Here is a 21292-nt window from a genome sequence, read left to right on the forward strand (position 1 = left end):
ATACCCAAAGGGGAATATTGTGTACTCAAATGAGGGAACGAAACAAAGCTGTACGGTTAAATCGAGCTGAAATGTGTCTATCTGTGCCCTACATATTCACCGGCGAGGCAGTAAAAACATCAGGGATGGAGGAAAAACTTGGCTCTTTAAAGCAGGAGACTAGCTGAGTGTGACGGTGCAATAAAACATCAGTGACATTAAATGACAGGCTTTAAAGATTCACCTCTGACCCCTAAAATACTTCTGCATTCAGCCCGATGTAATAAAGGGCATCGGTTGAGGCTTTCTGAACTCTTTCTGGCTTTCAGAATGAAGCTAAGTGGCAGTTAACGTTTCAGAGTGACTAAATTTAGTCAGTGTACCCAAACAGAATCACTCAGTGAAGATCCACCTCCTGCTTAAGAAGCCCTGGCCTGCTATGAATATTGGCGTGCGCTCGGTTAAATGGTTGTGGCCATAACATGTTTTTCAAACTCAACCGTAAACTTCGGTCATGAGAAAAAAATGCTTCAGTCAAGATTTGACACGAACACAAGTCAATCAGTAAAGCTCTTGGATTCAGCAAAGAAGTCAAACGTAGGGCGGTCACGATTATGAAATTTGGCTGACGGTTAATTGTCTGCCAAATTGTGACGATCATGACGATTAATTTACTGTTTTATTGCCTTGACATTTAATTCTTATACATTTGTTTATGAAATATTTTCACATATTGTTGTGATTAATTAAATGAAATCTTTTGCAAGGTTTATCTGGCAGTAAATATTAATACACATAACACATATTTAAAAGTAATTTGATACTGTCGTTTATAAGCGCTGCAGCTCCCCCTTGTGCATTTTAGAGAGATGTGCAATCATTGCGGTGATCTGAAATCATCACGATGAGGTCAAACAATCGCGATGGGACAATTATTTAATTATTGTGACAGCCCTAATCAAACGTGCAATCAGCTTTGTGCTATGGTAAAATAAAAAGGTGTCTATAACTATAGCTGCAGTTACAATAACTTTAAGAGATAAACATCATCAAAACATCAAGTTTAAACATTCCCATTTTGCACATTGCTGCACACGCTGTGACCTTGCGTGCATTCGTGCGTGTGTGAGAAAGGAGTACTTACGCAGATCGCCCTTCTACATCGAGTTTGGTTGGGATGATGCCCTTCTTGCCAAGCACAGCTGCAACCTTGTCGACCTCCCTCCTCTCCACTGCCTTCATCAGCCGGTCATCATACTTATTCCAGTCTGTATTCTAAACAAAAGACAGGCAGAAAAAAACAGTCACACCCTACCTTTGAACCATCAGCATTTATACAAAGACAGTGGCATTCTATAGAAAAATGGCACATCGTCACGCCCAGCATTCATAACATCAACATATATACAAAGACAGCAGTGTCACTTTAATAAAAGCTGCCAAGATCACTCAATGTACTTGACTATGCTGATGAACAGGATGGTGATCAAGAGTATTATTAGCTCAATAAAGGAATGTGAACTACATCAGTACACCAAACAGGAAATAAAAGGCGTAGAGTCAATAATACACTTATAACCCAATCAATCAAAGATATGATGAAATACAGAAATAGCTGCTACTATAAAAATAAACCTAGATAAAATCTTTGAGACGATATACTACACATCAACATTAGTTGACTGAACGACTATTGGCGTTTCAATCATGGCATGACGAGTGCTGAATGACCGTCAAGCTCCAAAAGTCTCAGACGAAAAAGTTAACACTCCAGGAGAATTCACAACATTCTTGAACTTCTTGCATTTGTGGAGAAAGCTATAAGTCTCTCTCCCCAACTGGGAAAGTTCAAAACACGTACAGAAATAACAGCCTCTCTCCTTCCCACTTTGGCACAAATAAAAATGACAAAAGAACTTAAAGTAGAGCAAAGTTCAATCTTAAAGTTCTACAGGAGAATCTCAAGATACCTACAAAATACATGGACGTGCATTTGAGCCATCGACTCATCTTGGTGGTCCTCTTGCAGTGGTCTGGAGAAGTATAAAAAATAAGTTCTTTCTTCCTATCCAACAAAATGAACACTCAGCCAGTGAGTGCAAGAGAAACAGTATGTATCTGGTTGTGGTCTTCAGTAGAGTCCCCCTTTCCAGCAGGCAACCTGTGCCTTACAGGGGGACCAGAAACCTCGGCAGAGTCCTCGAACTTCAACCCAGCCCGCAGTCTCTCCTTGAGGCTTCATCACGGCAGGAGATGAACAGAAACATGCAAGGAGAGCCGCTGTAGCGCAGGGACCAGCCCCGGGACAGCAGCTCCTCCTCTGAGGGAGAGTCTGTCTCTTCCCCTCTGTCCTCCTTTCAAAGAGAAATCAGACAGTCTTTTTGTTTGCTAAAACGAAGCAGCTTTCTGCTCTCTCTCCTTCTCCCCCTATCTGCTTTGCTCCTCTATGAAAAATGGCAAGGTCGTCCAACCTCTGGCAGTAAATATGTGAGCTCTTCCACGTCTAAAATATCCCTGTAAACAGCACGCAGACAAGCTGCCCAGGCTGGTTACCTCTTTATTTTTTGACCCTCAGACCTTTCTCCAATGACTGATTGGGGTAGAACTGCTAATAATATCCCATCCTAGCATATCTGGTCCATGAGTAACCGTTACGGTGACACCCGTATGTGCGAGGACAGAAACAAGGCCAGCCAAATGAGAGAACCCGCAACAGAGTCTGCATAACACCCCCCCCCACCCCAACCCCAGCGACACCCGCAAATAAAACTTGAAACGTTAATCTATGCGAGATTAAAGTCTCAGATCCAGACCAGGTCATGGGGTGGCGGTCCGAGGAGGCGCTTTTAGTCAAAGCATCTGTCCTCACGCCAGGAGGGTCAAAGCCGATGGATGTAATGCACAGTGGCAGGATTAGGTGTCAGCTTTTTACAATCATTCGTCTGGGATATGGGCTGTGGGGCCACATTTACAATCTCCCCCAACCAACTCAGCATCTTGATGATAAACACAGTGCATAAAATCTATTTCTAAAAGGAAGACGTCAGTTTTTAATATGGTAGGTGAGAGGTCTGAAAGGGATCAAAAGACAGCAGGGACGCATTAGATTTTCACACCAATGCCAGTGGGGGAGTTATGTTACCCCTAATGTGCCCCCATCACAGTCTGTGACATTGATGCACCAGCATACATGTGAGAATACCCACACGTATAGCATGTCATATGAGGGGGTGTAGGGTTATGGACTCTGTCCCATTCCATCCCCAACCTGCTCTGCCCCATAGAAACAATGAAACCGAGATGGACACATATAGGATCTACTTCTTTAAATAAGCACAATAATGTGTGCGCGAGTGTAAGAGTAAGACTATTTATGTTTTGTTTTGTCTTTAAACGAGGGCATTAAATTACAGCTGAGAGGTGTTTATATCCCATTTACTAAGCAGCATTACTTTTTATTATTAATTTTTCGTGAAACATGAAATGCCCTACTTTATGCAAATTTGCAGTGGTGGTTGCCAGATCATGAATATGTGGTTGCAAAGAAATACAGTGTGGATTTTAGTTCTTTGTAAATGTTAAAAATGTTTGGGTCAGGAGGACAATGCCTATGGGTCAAAGTTAAAAGTGCCTAACCTTTAACAATGTCTCAACTGGATCTAAAAATAGTTGAGTAAAATAATGAAATCCTCCATTTGTATCTCTTATAAGAACGTATCTAATCTATAGAGCAGATAAGAAAGTGTATGTAATAATGCATACAAGCAATTTTACAGAACGTGGGAACATGTCTGTTTGTTGTAAAAAAGGGCGTGTTTGTGGTCGTGTTTTAGTTTGAACCCGTGACATCTACATAAACACACAATGTACTCTGTGAAGGTTTTTCATGTGCAGCAGGTTAAAGTTATAATGACTGATGGGGTATAAAGTGATAAGCGCTCCGGTTGGACAATGTATCCAGGTTAGATCTTGGCTGCCGGGCAGTCTGAGTGACTCTATGTGCCATAACTCATGTCAACACCTTGTAAAACTGAAACCGTACCCTCGTCCCAAGTCTCACTACCGCAAAGATTTTTTTGCCTGGCAACAGCAAAGTAATGGCAATGAACAGCCCAATAAATCATAACATATGGAAGAGAGCTACAGATACTGGAGTCCAAATATACAAAGATAACACAGCAAGGGAGCTATGAGCAAAACCAGGAAGGTATTTTGGGGCGTGACAAAACGAGTGATCAAGTATGTGGCTCGGCAATGAAATGGTTTTCCAAACTTTGAGCTGTGACTACAAGCCCAAGGGCAATTTGTTGACAGATTTGAATTACTGCAAGCAAAAAATGCAAGATAAAACCGTCATCCTCTCTTACTCAAGACCTTTGATTCATCCTCTCTCGCATGCCTAATATCGGAATTATACTTTTCTTCCTACATTTCTACATTTTTCCATTTGACACACCAAAAATCCTTTATCCCAGCAGAGCTGCGACATGCCATCCACACATCAACAGGTCTGATTTAGTACCGCACCAAACACAGACGGATGTGTAGCTGCTGTGAATTTGAACTCCCAGCGAGAAGCAGAGAGCTGTCATGCTTGATTTAGAAAGAGACAGACGTAACCTTCTGATGCAACTACGGTGGGGGGGTTAGTGGTGGGTATAAAGAGAGGGAGATATTCTTGGAGTTCAGGCAGGATATCCCTTCACTAATTCTACATCAAACAAACATCTCCCAGCTGGAGTTCACAACCCTCAGAAACTACACAGATTTTTGCAAGCAACCTATTTAACATGTATGCAACCTTAAATATTTTTTAATATTATGCAATTATAATTTTTTGTGCTGAATACTGCAACATTAGATTTTTGTGAGTTATATTACTGCCTAGAAAATATAAAAGGTTAACGCAGATCATTTATAAAAAGTCATGGCATGCAAATTTCCTATAACATCATTTGTGAGTAAATTATAATTTTTTTAATTAAAGTGGAATATTCCTTTAAGGAGCAATATTTAACATCTTGGTATGCAACAAAAGTCACTGATGTTTCTCCAACAACATACACAACAAGCTGCTGCTTCCTTGGTTTTTGCCTTTATACTACCCGAGGACACTGCCTACTACTGATCTGCATGTGAAATTGCATGTTCTGCGCAAAGCTCTTGTTGATCTTAGCAAATGTGTTGGTATGCTAAAGAAAGGCCGTGATGAACTACTGGAAGGACTTTTGTTTATATGTACAACACCAGCTAAACTAAGCCAGCTACTGCTCACCTTATTACAGACATGCGCATTATTATAACTTACAAGATGTACTGCACCCTGGTAACACTGGAAATAGGCAGAATGAGAGCAAATACATTTCTCACACCATCTAATCTTTAACAAAAATTACAGCTTTCACTTCAGCAGTTAAGATCAGTTATCTGTAATGGAAACATGATAGCACACAGGGCAGTGTAGAGAGTACAAGACGGCTCCTTCTGCAGGGCCCCTCGTCCGTCTCTGTGGCGCAATCGGTTAGCGCGTTCGGCTGTTAACCGAAAGGTTGGTGGTTCGAGCCCACCCAGGGACGAAAAACCTTTTTCAATGGCATGCAGAGCACAATGGGACCATGGGGAATTTGTAGCCTTCTGGAGCAATGAAGCTATCATCAGCTAAAAAAGTAAGTGTTTTGTAAACTGAAAAAAATCCACTATACTGATTCTTGTTGAAGAATTTACTTATAGGATCTACTTGTCAGAGGCAGAGCCTTAAATCCTTAATGATCTGGAATAAAAAAAACTGTGTGCAAAGACATGACGGTGAAACACAAACAAAATTATTCAAGCCTAAGCTGAAACTAAATGGTAGGTGTAAATGACATTCTGGAGAAAGAATAAAAAATGCCATTTAAAAAACAATTATGTATAGAAATTGCCTTAAAACACACACAAATATTTAGTTTTCTAAACCAACTTATTTTTATAATTTTTAGCATTTAAGCCTCCTATGGTGGACAATTAAAATGACTATGAATCAAGTAGCGCTGCAATAAATAATCAATAAAATCAATAATAAACGATTATGAAATTTGTTGTCTACAAAATTTCATTATCGATTAGTTGGCCTGTGACTAAGGATGGGAAAATTACCGGTTTCACGATTAACCATGATAAAATGTCCTAACGATTAGTATTATCGTTTAAAATTTAATTATCATCATTACAACCGTGTTTGATTACCGTTATTTAAAAAATCCTGTCCAGCCAGAATCAGTTTGACGCAGGCGCGCACATGCAACATAGTTTTTGCACAAGGCGGTTTTTAAGGGATAATGTATTGTATTCATTTACAGTAAACTTAGACAGATTTTTTTTTTCCACAGAAATAATTTCAGGGACATGAAATATTAAATTGTGATTTTCAAACATACAACTTTTTTTAATGTTTTCAGTGTGTGTATCAGTTCTTTTTGAACATTTCCATCTCATTTTAACAAAACCATGAAAATATTGATAACAGTGATAACTTTGGTCACTATAATCATGATATACATTTTTCATACCGTCCCATTCCTACCTGTGACAGAAAAAGTATTTACATTTATTTATATTTTGACACTTAAATAGGTTTTAAGGGCCGTTCACATTTTAACGATAACTTTAACGATAACCATATTATTGTCCACATCATAACGATAACTTTATGCTAATTCACTTGCGTGCAGCACTCACACAAAGCACTTGCCTTTAATAACAATAATTGATAATGGATATTTCCTGTAAGGAAAACGTACTTTTTATAGTGAACGGATATACATTTTTTTCTTTTGTTATTTTGAGCCATAAATAAAAAAGTTTGTGCAGCTTTCAAATGGTGAAGGGCCGTTCACATTATAACTATAAAAATATTGTTTTGAAAATCGTTTTATATTAAAGAGAATAGCAGAGTTCACACCACAACTATAACGATAAAGATACAATGAACAGGATTGTTGATCACTTGAGCAATTTTTTTTTCACCTGATAAATAGGGCTGGGTATCGATTCAGATCGATTCGATTCCGGTTCTCAGGTAGGTTTGTATACTCGATTATCGATTCAACTCAATGAATACAGATTTAATACAAATACTATAATAAAAAATAACAGTGAGCAGCAGTTTACAAGTGGGTAATTAATAAAAAGAAATGAAAAGCCACAACATGTCTTGCTTGCGAAACCTAAAATACTTCCATACCTCCGTTCAATGTTTGTGGAAATAAATACGAAAAAAAAATAGATTCTGCTCTTTGACAATCGATTTTTAATCAACCATGTTTCTAAAAAACGATTAATCGAAAAATTACCTTAGTTATTCAGCGCTGATGCAGTTGCTGTGAAAGTAACTATGTGATGATGTTTATTCTGAGTAAGAAGTATGGTAGCCTACTCTGTAATGGGTGTGGCTTTTGCACTTTTTAAAGTACACTTCTACACGTGAATACCCCAATTTAGTGTGTAATTAAGCTATAATAAGTGTAAAAAAAAATCGATTGAGTAAAATTGAGTAAATATTTTGGTTTTATTAGATTAGTCGAATAATCGGAAAAAAAAAAATCGCCTGATTACTCTTATGAAAATTGTTGGTTGCAGCTCTAAAAATCAAGCACTTTTACCTGGCATTCCTAAAAATAATATTTGGAACGGTTTTCACAGCCTATTATTGGAAAGTAACAGAAACATGTGTGGGCCCTTCATACATGTCCAGCTGTTTGATTACAGACCTCGGATCTGACCTCTGACCCAGTGGACAGGCCACTTCCCCGCTATTTTCTTCTACTTCCGACAGCCGTGTAAAGAGCGAGATCAGATTTCTGCTGACTGTATGTCATTCATTTCATTCTTTTACAGATCTCAGATATAAATATTCAAGTTACTGTCCATCCTTCAGAAACCTTCTCAATTAAAACCAAAAGAGCGCAAAGTGGTCTTTTATCAGCTAACACTCTAAAAATATAAACAGATAAAAAGGCTGTAATGAATTTGCATCTCATTGGCATGCGAGTGCCTGCTTTTGCGTAATGTGCGAGCACTTGGCAGAAGTTCAAGAAAGATGTACCCGAGGGCCAGACGCTTTCGTTAATTAGAGTAAAGCAAACAAACATTCTCATTGCTAGTCATCACTGCGTATCGAAGACTGCAAACAAATATCATTTCTCTGATACAGAGATATGATATAGTAAGCAGAGCAGGGTCACCGTGCTCAGAATGTGTAACAGCACAAGATAAACATTAACCAGAAGTGAAGTCAGACACCTTATTTATCATTCCTTTAGTAGAGAAAGAGAGTAGGAGAGTGTGAAAGCAAGACCCTAACAAGCGTGAATGAACTGTGGGTGGCATAGCACAGCTTAGACGGGGGGAGTCATGACTTGTGGGATCATCCTCTGCTGGCCGGCGCCAGCATGTCCAACCTTTTATCAAAGCTGACCTATCTTTATTTTACCAGTGCAGACTATAACTGCTCATATAAATGAGAATCATAAATTCCTGACTAACTAACTTTATAACTAAACACAGTCACACTCCCATCCCGTATCAAAAGTGGCAACATAAACAGTCAATAAACATTTTTGTCAGTTCCAAACAGATTTGTAGTAAACCCCTGTAGAGTGATCTAAAGAGACTTTTAAAAGTACATAGCTTTACCTAAATAGTACAAATTAGGACCTTTTATAGGGTTTATAGGGTTTATACCTGTACTGCCCCAGTGACAGCTTTTGTACTTTGAAATTTTGATAGGCTTGTGCTGGTTAAACCTAAACCAAATTTTACTACATTACAAAAACATGGGATAAGACAAAATCAAAACACTAGTGAATTATTAAAAATGTATAACATGATAGGGTAAGAATGAGGAGGACAGAAATATCCGAAAGTTAAAAAAAATGGTCTTTTTAATTACAGCTGTGGTGGAGATGCTTTGAATACTTTAGATTACATTACAGTGACCTTGCCTGCTCCCATTTCTGTGGGTTCTGGTGCATATCCGAAACCAGCAGAGCGTGAGAGTACTTTCGCTTACACATTGTATTTCTCCTTCCTATAGTAACACTGGAGCCCCCTAATGGCCAGACTTGGAATTTACATTAAAATGAAGTACTATGTATTTGGATTACATGCCGAAACTTTGTGCATTGTTACTGCACAGTTCCATGTCCTTTAATATGACCTACTTTACAACTTACCCAGACACCTATGACGGTTGAGAAATCGACTGTGATACAACAACAGCATTCCAGAATTTCAATGGCGTGCATATTTCAATAAAACAATATTTACACAACCTCTAGGTTTATGTAAAACCCGCAGGAAAAACAAGAGCAAAACCTTAAATAATCTTGGCCAATATTGAACTGCCTTAAGGGCAACACCTAAAACAACACACAGTAAAAGTACTGCTCATCATCAACGTTACTTCTCATCAGAATAATGGGAAACGTTAAGTGTTTGTGTGAGGTATGTGAGGAGGAGGGGGAGTGAGGAGGAGTTTCTAAAGGGTGTAGTGATACAAGTCCTAACCTGCCATTCTTAGCCTTGCGGGATGGTTGCTAGGTTTTAACTGGCACGGTCACATGATAGCAGAGTGACGGCATTTCTTTTGTGTCCTGCCCCCATCCCATCCCCCCCCCATTTAAATGCGCACACCCACGGCTGGACAATATGGCCAAATGACTAAGCCTGATACACTTGGGTAAAAATAATACTATGGAAGTGAATGGGGCTCATGAATGGTTTGGTTATAGGCATTCCTCAATATCTTCCATTGTGTTCATCAGAACAAAGAAATCTGTACAGGTTTGCAACAACATTAGAGTGAGTAAGTGATGAGAGACTTTTCACATTATTTTGTGTATTTGGTATAATACAATGTGTTTGCGTGGTTGATGGTTCAAATTTTTTTTTCAAATACCGTACATTTCTGTGGCTTTAGATTTCCCTCTCTTACTGAAACGCACTCATTTTGAACAAAGCTCATCAATCTGAAAAGCGCTGTGTCCCTGATTGGCCAGCTAATCTGTACGTTGTGATTGGCCTGAATACCTCTGACGTCAGCTGGAAATGTGACGCTCCTTACCATAACCCCATTCCCAGAAAATACCCGTAAAATTGCCAGACAAGCATCTGTGTGAACACAAACTCGTCCCGTTAATCTTCTGGGATCGTTGCCGGAAAGAAGACCTAGTCAGATACACGGATAACCCTCTGTGTGAACAAGCCGCCGCAAGAATGCCGTAATGGGTGTGTCATAGTGAGGACGCGCGTGTCATCACAACACAAGTTATGGTTCAGCTCCTTAAAACGAGAGATAACATGCATTTAAACATTCACCATGAGAAATGTTGCGAACTAGATTGAAGCAGTTATCATGAAATAAACAATGACGCACGTGCCGTAGTGAGGACGCGCGTGTCATGGCAACATGAGGTTGGTTCAACTCTTTAAAATAAGGAATTAACAACATTCACGACGAGAAATGTCAGCAAACTGGACTGAAGCAGAATAAGGTAAGTTAGCTTGTCATTTACTGTGTTGAAAGAGATTATTCAGCAAGATAAAAGAATATCGCGTCACGTGCTCATTTGAGCTATAATAAACTAAAATACCCGCGCGTCATCCCAACAAGATATATCGTTCAGTTCCTCAAAATGCAGGTTTTAAATGCATATAAACAATCACGATGAGAAATGTCTGAAAACTGTATTAAAGCAGAGATCAGGGAGCTCGTCAAATATCCACTCGGAAGCTGAAATCATTCACAAGCATAGAACTGTGCGTTCACGCGCCCCTTTGTAGTCTTATTATAAACAAAAATGCACGCAAGTTGTTTCTGGAGAGAGGAATAATAAATAGTTTGCAAACTTCAGACGCTGCGTAGAAGAGAGGGCGGGACTTTCAACAGGTCACATGTCTTTCCGGGACCATCAGATGCCATGTAATCTTGGCAGTGTGAATGAACAAAAACTCGAACCATTCCGGAAAAATCCAGGATGCCGTGTGTTTTGCAGAATGTCTGTGTGAAAAGGGCTTACGTTTCATAGATTCGCTCACAATACTAACAGAAGTTCATTTACAGGCTGTGAGTCCAAGCGATATGAATTATGATAATGTCACTCTTGTCCACGTCAACAGGCACCGGAAGTAAACTGTTGCCTATAATCTGTGTGTTTGTTGTAAGAATTTTCTTAGAATTGCATCACTAGGAGCTACTCTTTGCATTAAGATTCTTTTTGAATACGGGCCCTGGTTTTTACAAATTCCATTCAGGAGCAAAAATCTGCCTTTAAATTTGACCGGAATAAAGATTTGTTATTTATCATCATGATAATTATCTATATCGACTGATCAGGCTTGTGCACAATTCAGAATTTCAGAATTGGCCTCCATTCAATTCATGAATTGGAGTTTGAATTGAATTGACTCCGCCCTACAGGAAGTTGAATTGGAATTGGAATGATAGGAAGTGGAATTAAATTCATGGCAATTCAAAGAAATTCCAGTCACACAACAGAAAGAATCTCACATACATTCAGTGTTAGGAAAGTTACTTTGGAAAATTGTTTGGCAACCATTTTAAATACTTAGTTAAAGTAAAGCATTCTGGGAAATGAAGTCATGTTCCATCGTTTTCCACAAAATTACAATTACAAAAAAATCAAACTTAATTATTTGTTATGTGACTAGATTTTTTAACATTAATTGCTGGGGGAAAACATTTCTTGTTAATGTAATCTGTACAAGTAGTTCAAATTAATATAATATAGAATATGTAATACAATTCTGACATATACTGAAAGCTTCATTTTTAACACTTTACTTACTTTATAATATGTATATGAATTTCTTTGAATTTCTATTGAATTGCAATTCTGCTTCCTTTAATTCAAATTCGAATTGTAATTCTAGATCCTGTTTTTGACATCAATTCAAATTCAATTCAAATTCAAGAACTGAATTGGAATTTAGGAGTCATTCTCAATTCAATTCTGAATTGTGCACAAGCCTGAGACTGATATGGAAAACATTTTCTTGACATTCTTTTGCCATATCGCCCAGCCCTATTTGAAACCTATGTAAAGTCAGTCAAGCTTATACCAGTTTCATTTATTTAAATATTACATACAGTATGACCGAAATACGTCTATAAGTCTATGGCTGTGTGCACTAGTTAAATCAGATCAAAAAGTGGAAGAAATACCTTAAGTCACATTCCTTCTGATCCCATTTTTAAACCCTAGTTAGTGCTATAAAAGCATAAATAATACCTGTAAAATGATAAAGCTCAAAGTTCACTGCCAGGCGATATATTTTCTTTAACAGAATTCGTCTTTCAAAGGCTACAGCCCTCTACTTCCTGCTTTAATGACGTCATTAGAACAGTTTTTTGACTAAACTCCGCCCACAGGAATACATCAGTCGCCAGCTAAGCTAACAGCAAGTTAAGCTGCTATGGAATCACAAAACACTAAACAAGCTACACAATCAAAAACTCAATACGTATTTCTGTAGGAGGGACTTCATAGATCAAGGAAGACATCAGCTCATTTTTAGGACGGTGAAAACAGCACTATAGAGATAAGTAATTTGTGTGAAAAATACAGGGCTCCAGACTAACATTTTTCACTAGGAGCACAGTGGCCCCCAACTGAATATTTTAGGGGCGCAACCAGAAAATTTAGCGGCACATACCGTAAATCAACATGCTAACCAAATATTCCCATTTCTACTAAGTAATAAACTGTATTACTAATAAATACTTTGATGATAAATGCAGAAAGTACAATGTGCTGTTTTAAATTTAGTGTCACATTACAAAAAAAAGGTAAAATTTACTGGTCGCACATGTGCGAATGAATGTAAAATTTAGGGGCACACTCTCAATTTTGGGGGCAGTCTGGAGCCCTGAAAAACCACGTTTTTTACATGTGAAACATGAACATGTTACATTGCGCACCGTAAACACAATCATAGCTTCAAAAGATTGAGACCTTTAAAATGGCGAATGTGCTGATAATGAGCCAACACAACTGTAGTCAAAGTTACTGTTGCTGTGATTCAGCACTGAACTCCAGCATGTACACTGAAGTCAGCAGAACCAAAGCCACAACACAAAACGCACAAGCTGTTGTCGTGCAGATGCTCAAACTGTTCAGTGACCCAGTTTAATCAAGTCTTTCCAAAAAGGGCATGTGTCCCACCTGGTACCACATACCAGTTGTACCAGTTTAGTGCAGTTAAAGCCTCAAAAAGGTTTCATAAAAAACTAAAGTAAAAACACATATAAAGACCGTAATTATTAATTGTGCAACTATTTTAATAGTCAGTCTATTCCACACAGAATAAGCCACATCATGAGGGCAGATTGATTACCGCGATATGAAAGTCAAATACTGTTCATTTGATTTTGGCAATCCCTCTGTTATTGAACACTCCATTTAAAGAGGAGATTGATCATGGGTGTTTATTAATTCCATTTCTACATAATCCTTAGTTATCAGTATGAACAAGTCCAAGTAGGGCTGTCACGATTATGAAATTTGCCTGACGGTTAACTGTCTAATAAATTGTGACAATTAAGGCAATTAATTGCCTGTTTTAGGGCGTTGATGATTGTGCCGATTAATTGCCTATTTTATTGCTTTGACATTTAATTCTCATAATTTTTTGTTTATACGAGGTTAACATGCCAGTAAATATTAATATATAACACATATTTAAAAGTAATCTGATAAGGTCTCGTTTATACATGCGCTGCAGCTCCCCCTTGTTTCTTAGAGAGATGTGCAATCATTGCGGTGAGGTCAAACAATGAGACGATTAATTAATCATTGTGACAGCCCTAAGTCCAAGATCACCGTCATATCAGCTAGTGCAATTTAACCAAACATTATCACATTGACTTCATTAATCTCTCCTACTAACTACATTATTTCAATAATTGTCAATGATTATAATAAAATTGGCCACTTCTGAACAACTGTCCATAGCAGGTCACTGTTACCAGTAGGATTCATTCACAATCGCTGCTGTAACACGCAAGTACCAGTTTAAAAATAATCCAACTCTTATTTTTCTCATCAGTAAGGAGAGTAAAAAAGCTGTTAACCGAAAAATGCAAACGGTTAAATTCCAGAAATACCTTAAATCTCTCATACAATGAGAAATACCCAAGTTCTTCCTATTGGGTGTGACAACTCCACACAAAAAGATAGTAGCCAGGTGAATAAAAAGGAGCCAATGGGGAGTTAAGCACAATAGACGGGGAAAACAATAAAGTGAAACCTTTGGTATCACGGCTGTATTCTGAACAGGAGCCAAAAAAGCAACATTTTTATTTTTATACATTTAAAAAGACAAAGAATGCTGCATGTCAGACTTCCTGCTTTACTAGGGACTCATCATACATCAACGTCACAAGTGTGTTATTTGTACTTGTTCATGTGAACATGCATATGAGACGAGTGTGGGCAAGCAAAGAACTACAGCCCAACTGAAAAACAGCATAATAACTGCTGAACAACATACATGCATCCTCATCCTCGCCTACCCCAGATTAACTGCCTCACACAGTTACAGTGAACAATTTTAGTGACCACCATACCCAGTTCACACAAATAAGCCCACCTCTTCTTCCTTTGCAGGAAAGTGGGTGTTTGGTCACATAAGGTGATCTCAAAAATGGCGGGGCAATTGATAACTGCACCAAGATTTTTACCAAGAGAACAGAAGAGAGGGACAGTGGGACAGATTAGGAGATGCAGTTCCCAATACAGTGGAAAGACTAAACAGTTAAAAAATAAAACACGGCAGATGTTACACTGTTTACGCCAGTCATACAACTGGGTAACATCTGGTACACGTATCAGCACATTCCTCTCATGTTTCAACCAAAACCTGGATGACTTCAGCTGTAACAAAAGAAAGAATGAGGAAAAGTAACAACACCTGATAAGTCCTGAATTAAGGATTAAATAGCCTGCCCTGCATCAAACACTGATTAACGCCAATGACAAGATGCCATTAAAGAGTTGCCATAAAATTGTGTCACTATTTACACAGGATTTGAGCGACTGACAGGATTGCCTGATATGGTAACATATCTGATCTTCATCGTATTAAGACATACAAAATACTATCTTTCACTGAATGTTGATTAAATCATTTCATCTTATGAATACGATATTACAACTAATATAATAACACAGATGGCTTTGTAACTAGGGATTGACCGATATGGATTTTTTGCCGATACCAATTTTTGTTTCATCAGCCTTACCCGATGAAAGATACAGGCTGCCGATTTTGAGCCGATATTTGGAGCCGATACTGCTTTTGCTCACTCAATTTACATCATAAAAATGACACGATGATGCCAAATGTTACAAGTCTCAATTTAAAAAAGTAACATTTATTGAACTTAAAAAAACTATATTTAACAAATAAAAACAGGTGAAGGTGCTATGGAACCATGAACTGCACTCTCCACGATGACGAGGAACTATCAGCAAAGGATATTGATTTCTAGCACTTTACTACTAAAATATATATATAGAGATGAGAAATAAAAACCCGCTTTGTCCAGCTATGATCAGCTGTTAGGCCGAGCTTTCGATGTCATGGAAAGGTTGGTTGTTTTTAGTCACATGACCTGCAATCGCTTGCGGCTTTCAGCACTCTGTTTGTAAATAATGCCAGAAAAACTCAGAGAACAAATCAGCCATGTATCGGTCGATGCCGATACACATAAAACTCGCTAAAAATTGGCTTGATATATTGGCCGGACGATATATCGGTCTATCACTATTTGTAACCATGTTGAATCTCTGCAAAATTAACACTTAAATCATTTATATTTGTTGATTAATCAGGCACAGTACATTCCATGACTAACATTTATGATTTAAAGTTACTTGCAGAGTTACTGTCGATACGTGGGTTCGTAATATCATACCTATACTGCTTAAATTATAAATCATTATCATAAGCTTACTATTGCAAATCAGGGTAGGGTAAAGTGACAGTGTGAACACTGATTTTAGTTCACTTTAAACCAACAAGTTAGGGTTAGTAATTTTAACAGCGATTCTTAGTTATCTTACAACCTAAGCAGGTAATGTAGGCCTTGACTTGACAATCGACTAGAGTTTTAGATTTTTTATCAATCTGAGCCTTAACCCTCAACAATGACCCTACTATCCAAAAGAAATTTATAGAGGAATGAAGGGGGAAACTAGACAACGCGAGTTAGTTAAACAGTTCAGTGACAACAGTGCAAAATTACTATAACGTAAACTGGGGTTTTCTGATGACACCGTTCCGGGTTCCAACTTCATGAGCTGTGCATATAAGCCCAAGGGCTTTCAACTACAACACATTCCCATTGCCTGTAATCCCCATTTATTCATCCTAGGATAACCTTCAATCCTCACTGACAGTTTCCCACTACACTGGGGGCCCAAACCTAACACAGTAAAGCTTTCAGAAACTCAGTGGGCACTACAGACAGACACAGCAAGACTTTCAGACAGGCACAGCAGGCAAAAACATTGATACCTCATGTTAATACAAATTGTTTTTTCCTGAATTGATTTGTGAGAAAAAAACAAATCTCAAAATGAAATTGCTGTATGACATTAAAACATTTTGTGCTTTAAAATGTCATACACAGGATAAAGACATTTTACCATAGACTTACCAAGGATCTTAAATAAATAAATAAATAAGCGTAATTTCCTCTTTCTTCGTTTACTTTCAGTAATACAACCAGTTGAATTAAACTAGCAGCTAACTTACACTTCATTGGTGCTTTGTTTTTATCATCATCTCACTATGATCATTTTGCATGATTTTGCAGGTAACTACACATTGTCCTGTAACTGTCAACAATTCAGATAATTTATCCTAGGTCTTACTTACCAGTCTAATTCATCTCAGACTGTTCTCATTGACTGACTTTAATGACTGACACCTCTGAGATTCAAGAAACAATATTGGATTCCCATCCACACTAGGCTTAATTTACTAGGGCTGTGACGGTGAAAGTATTTTACTAAAACAATGCTAATGCACATTTTCTGCACTTTTTAGCTGCGAAATGCATTTAGCAATTAAGCATTAGGTGCTTGGCCATTTTGGTGGGTGCTCAAGCCGAGACACAGAGCACCCAGGGGATTGACGCCTATATGTTCATGTTTAGTGTAGCACTTCCAACCACGCAGAAAACTCATTTTGATGGTGTACTCGTAGTGCAGATTGATACTTTTTCACAACCTTGAGTGACCAAGAGAAAAAATCTTGCCTTATTGTTTCGCCCCCAAGCCAGCAGGTCATCACTGATATCAGTTGCCTCCCCTTGCAAAAGCACACTAAAGCACACACTTTTCGTTCACACGAACTTGAACATCTTTCTGGGCAAAACTGTACTTTATAGTTTTCATTCATAGTTTGTGACGTGCACAGCACCGCGGGTCGCACTTCACCACCGCGGTGGTGCGGTGGTTTTGACTAGGGATGTCAATTTATGCAATTTCCCATATTCGATGATCATTTAAATTAACGATCAATCAATCGAATAATCGTTAACAGTAATAGTGCAATAAGCCTTCACTGCAGTGGCATATAGCCAATGACATAAAAGTGTGCATAAAAACGGCAGCTTCCTCACGCGAATTAAAAGATTTTATTTTGTCTAAATAACATGCTAGTGGGATTGTAAAATGAGTCAATGTAGTTGTTGTTTTGATAAAATCATCAATTTAAACTTATCTCGTAATGAAATATAATGACTAATAGACACAGTGTATAACTCCGTCTCACATGGGCACTCTGCAACAGACGCATGAAAGTCCATGTCAAAATAACAGTTTTATTATCATCAAGTGTTATTTATCAAGTTGTTTACCTCGCTTTCCGAGTCGTTGATACACTGTTTGTAATTATATCCAAGAAGCACACGAAGGGCACTTTTCTCGTCGTCACCTCAGCTTAGACGTACTTTCAGCAAAGATGCTTATATTACGGAGATGCCAACCTTCCATTAGAAAACACGCAGCGCCTCAGCCAGTCAATAATGATGATCAGTGATATGTTGCGGGCATTCAGGGTGTAACGACAGTCAGTTACAGTTTACATTTGACAGTTTCTTGCCATAATTTAAAATTACATTTTAATCTGTTCATTAAAAAACGGCTTCTGGTCTCCTTCTCTGTATATAGCAGCGTTGCTATGCTAATCGTGCAGGCTTCCCCGAAGAGGGTCTTTGCTTTCAGTATCCTAAACGTATTTGCATTTTCTGTGTCGGACCCTGTCAGATCCACTGTGGATGTAATTTTGTTGCGTTGGCAGCCAGCCAGCCTCGTCTCGCATGACGTTAAAAAGCACATGCGTGTGCTTGGCATCGAGCATCGTTGTGATCATAGCTAGTAGTTTAACTTTTGCGCGCTCGCTTAATTTTTTTTCTCCGACTGTATGTGTTTTGCGCAGGCGCCGCACACACGTGCATGATCTTGTTTTTCAACAATCGTTAAGTTTTATCGAGTAAATTCTTATCGACAATTAATCGAAGATCGATTAATTGTTAACATCCCTAGTTTTGACAACAGTCACAGTCCTATTATTAACTCCAAATCTTGCATTTTCATGCATTTGGAAATCAATTTATTTGTTGGCACATTTGTGTTTTGTCTACAAACCTAATTTTAAACATTCAAGCATACAACATATAGACTTGTATTCAGTAGAGTTTTTCAGTGTTATGGATGTAATATTTAAAGTCAAAACTTGGTTATAAATGCATTCTCTGAGAAATGATATAACAATATATTGATCTGTTAATATTTTTCATAAATCCAGTCCAGACATCAGTAAATATCAGTCTATACTCATGTTTCCTAGATGAGGGAAACATGCATGTGTTATAGATGTGACAAAAAAGGACACAAGTTCTTGGGAGATAACACTTTGTATGAATTTTTGTAGGAAAATTTACGTTTTTGCGGATTTATGAGGAAGAAACTGTTATGTATGTGACAATTCTGAAATTAGCATTTATGGAACATAATAAAAAAATGCTTTAAAAACTTTTATAAGGACTTTGGTATCAGTATGGTTAAAAACATTGGCCACCAGCTTTTTACACTCTCCAGGTTTGTTTACAAGATATTATTAAGATAATGGTGACATCACATGACTTTACAGGAAAGAAGACGTAAACAAATAGAAATGGTCACACATTTATCAGTATTTTTAATGTTTACATTTGGAAGCAGCTTTCTACACTCATCAGGTTTTGATGAGATTGAGGTGATTTCTCCTTAGCTCTCATTTTTTCAATGGAACAGTCTATGATAGGTTTTCACAAAAAAAGCGTTATTTAGGCAGTTGTGTTGTTTTCTACCGGACCTGTAGAGCAGGTTGTTTTATGGTCGACATTTCAAAAGTTCTCCATCTCTTACTGGCTATTGTGAAAGTACTGACTTAATTATCCTAAATATTTGTAAACAAACATGTTTGATATGATTGGGGAGCCCTATTTATTTGCAAGCAGATCGGCAGGTGTGTAAGATCTGTGTTGATCTGTAAATGTCTAACATCAAGTGATAATCTGAGCCAGACATAGAAACAAATCAAGGTCCTTAACCCAATATTCCCTCTGATTCTCAAGAAGGTAAATTCAGTCCAAAAATCCTGTAGAGGGAGCCTGGCTTAAGTGTTTCTTTAAAAAATTTATTTGCCAACTACTGGCCTTATATGCGCATAAAACAGTTTTTCACATATAGATCCGTGTGAGCTGGGATCAATTTGAAAATGTTGGGATGTGTACACACAACATAAAAAAATGCAAATTAAAACTTTTAGTTTTTAGTACAATCATTGTCACGTAACATGCCCTAAGTGTTGGACCAATTGACATTAAACAATTTCTCCTTTAAAAATAAGGCAATAGCTGAGCCTAATCAGATAACAATATTATTGGGTGAAAAAAGTTAGAATAAAAAAATATGACATAAATTGTTTTAAGATTTACATACTGCTAAAACAATTTTTTTTTAAAAAGGCAATACTGGACTATAGACGCATTTCCATTACCCTTCAAATCGCGCAACTTAAAAATTTGCCCAATGCAAACACATTTTGTATAAACTTCCATATATCGCAAAAACGTTTTTACGCTCAAGTGAGAAATATTTTGTAAAACTGCCATGAAACTTGAAAATTTACAGTTCACCTGACGTGCGTAAAAGACACATGATTATTCTTTAATACGGTGTGGTATGTTGGTTTAGAGGACAAGACAGAGGACGTGTGTTTGACTTCACAAAAACTGACAAGAAAATTATGTTTTAGTTGTATAACATTGGTTAAGCTACTGGCATTACAACATTTTTTGACACTTAGAAAATAACACTAAAGTTTTGCGCACATCTTTAAATGGAAACCAGGCTATTGTGTGTATCAAAAAGGAAAACAGTAAGGGAAACTTTCTGGGCACTTTACTGTTAGCCTGCTTTGCTTTTTGGTGCCAAAAACCCTTTAGTGTCAGAGAACAAAGAAGGCCTTAAATTGGTAATTTGTAATGCAAACAAGAAGACCATGTCATTCGGTTGCAGTCATTCTGAAACAAAATTACATGGTCTTGTACAGCAAACATTAAAAACCAGCAAAGAAAGCACTAAGGAAAGGTATTCTACAGAACTGTAATAAATGCTTTCTTAAAAAACGCTTAAAAGTTTTAAACCAAAAAACCTTTCCAAAACCGGTTTGAGAAATCAGTCTAAGTTAGTTAGCTCATTGACATGTATACTGATAACAGAAGTTGTTTTCCAAGCTGGAAATTGTGCTTTAGTTGAAATAGCCTCAGGCCTCTGCAAACCCACAAATCCTCAAGAAAGCCAAAAACACACTACAATATTTTGAAGACAAACGTAAGTACTAAATAAACACGGCAATGTCAAAACATTTTACCTTTCAAAAAGCCTGTATGTTGTAAAAACTTAAGCGACAAATTTAAGTTTGGTCCAAACATTTCTCCTTAAACAAGTACACAATATAAAGTGTCTAAAACAAAATAGTAATTGGAGACAACTCCATCTACTGGAAGGATATACGCACAAAATTAGCACAAAGAATCAAAAAATGACAAAAAGAGAGGGCGTGCACACATAATCTTTTGTGTTTGTTTAATCTAAACCAGTGACTATCTATGAGAGGTATGCTTATGTCTTTCATGTCAAAGGTATATCAGTCAAATCATAGTTTATACAGAAAAGAAACAGCTGATCCTCCTTTA

The 21292-nt window shown here is 37.6% G+C and overlaps 1 protein-coding gene and 1 non-coding gene across 2 annotated transcripts in view; one reads left to right on the forward strand and one right to left on the reverse strand.

Moving 5' to 3' along the window:
* The window catches only part of uacab (uveal autoantigen with coiled-coil domains and ankyrin repeats b), a 40123-nt gene that overhangs the window by 17932 nt on the left and 899 nt on the right, over positions 1 to 21292 (reverse strand). The window contains exon 2 of the mRNA XM_055204264.2: positions 1124 to 1254. Within this exon, the coding sequence (XP_055060239.2) occupies positions 1124 to 1254 (131 nt within the window). The remainder of the gene's footprint in view (positions 1 to 1123; positions 1255 to 21292) is intronic.
* On the forward strand, positions 5482 to 5555 carry trnan-guu (transfer RNA asparagine (anticodon GUU)). Its single transcript has one exon. It is a non-coding gene; the product is annotated as a tRNA-Asn (tRNA).

This window comes from Misgurnus anguillicaudatus, chromosome 21, assembly GCF_027580225.2.
Source record: "Misgurnus anguillicaudatus chromosome 21, ASM2758022v2, whole genome shotgun sequence".
NCBI classification, from domain to species: Eukaryota; Metazoa; Chordata; class Actinopteri; order Cypriniformes; family Cobitidae; genus Misgurnus; species Misgurnus anguillicaudatus.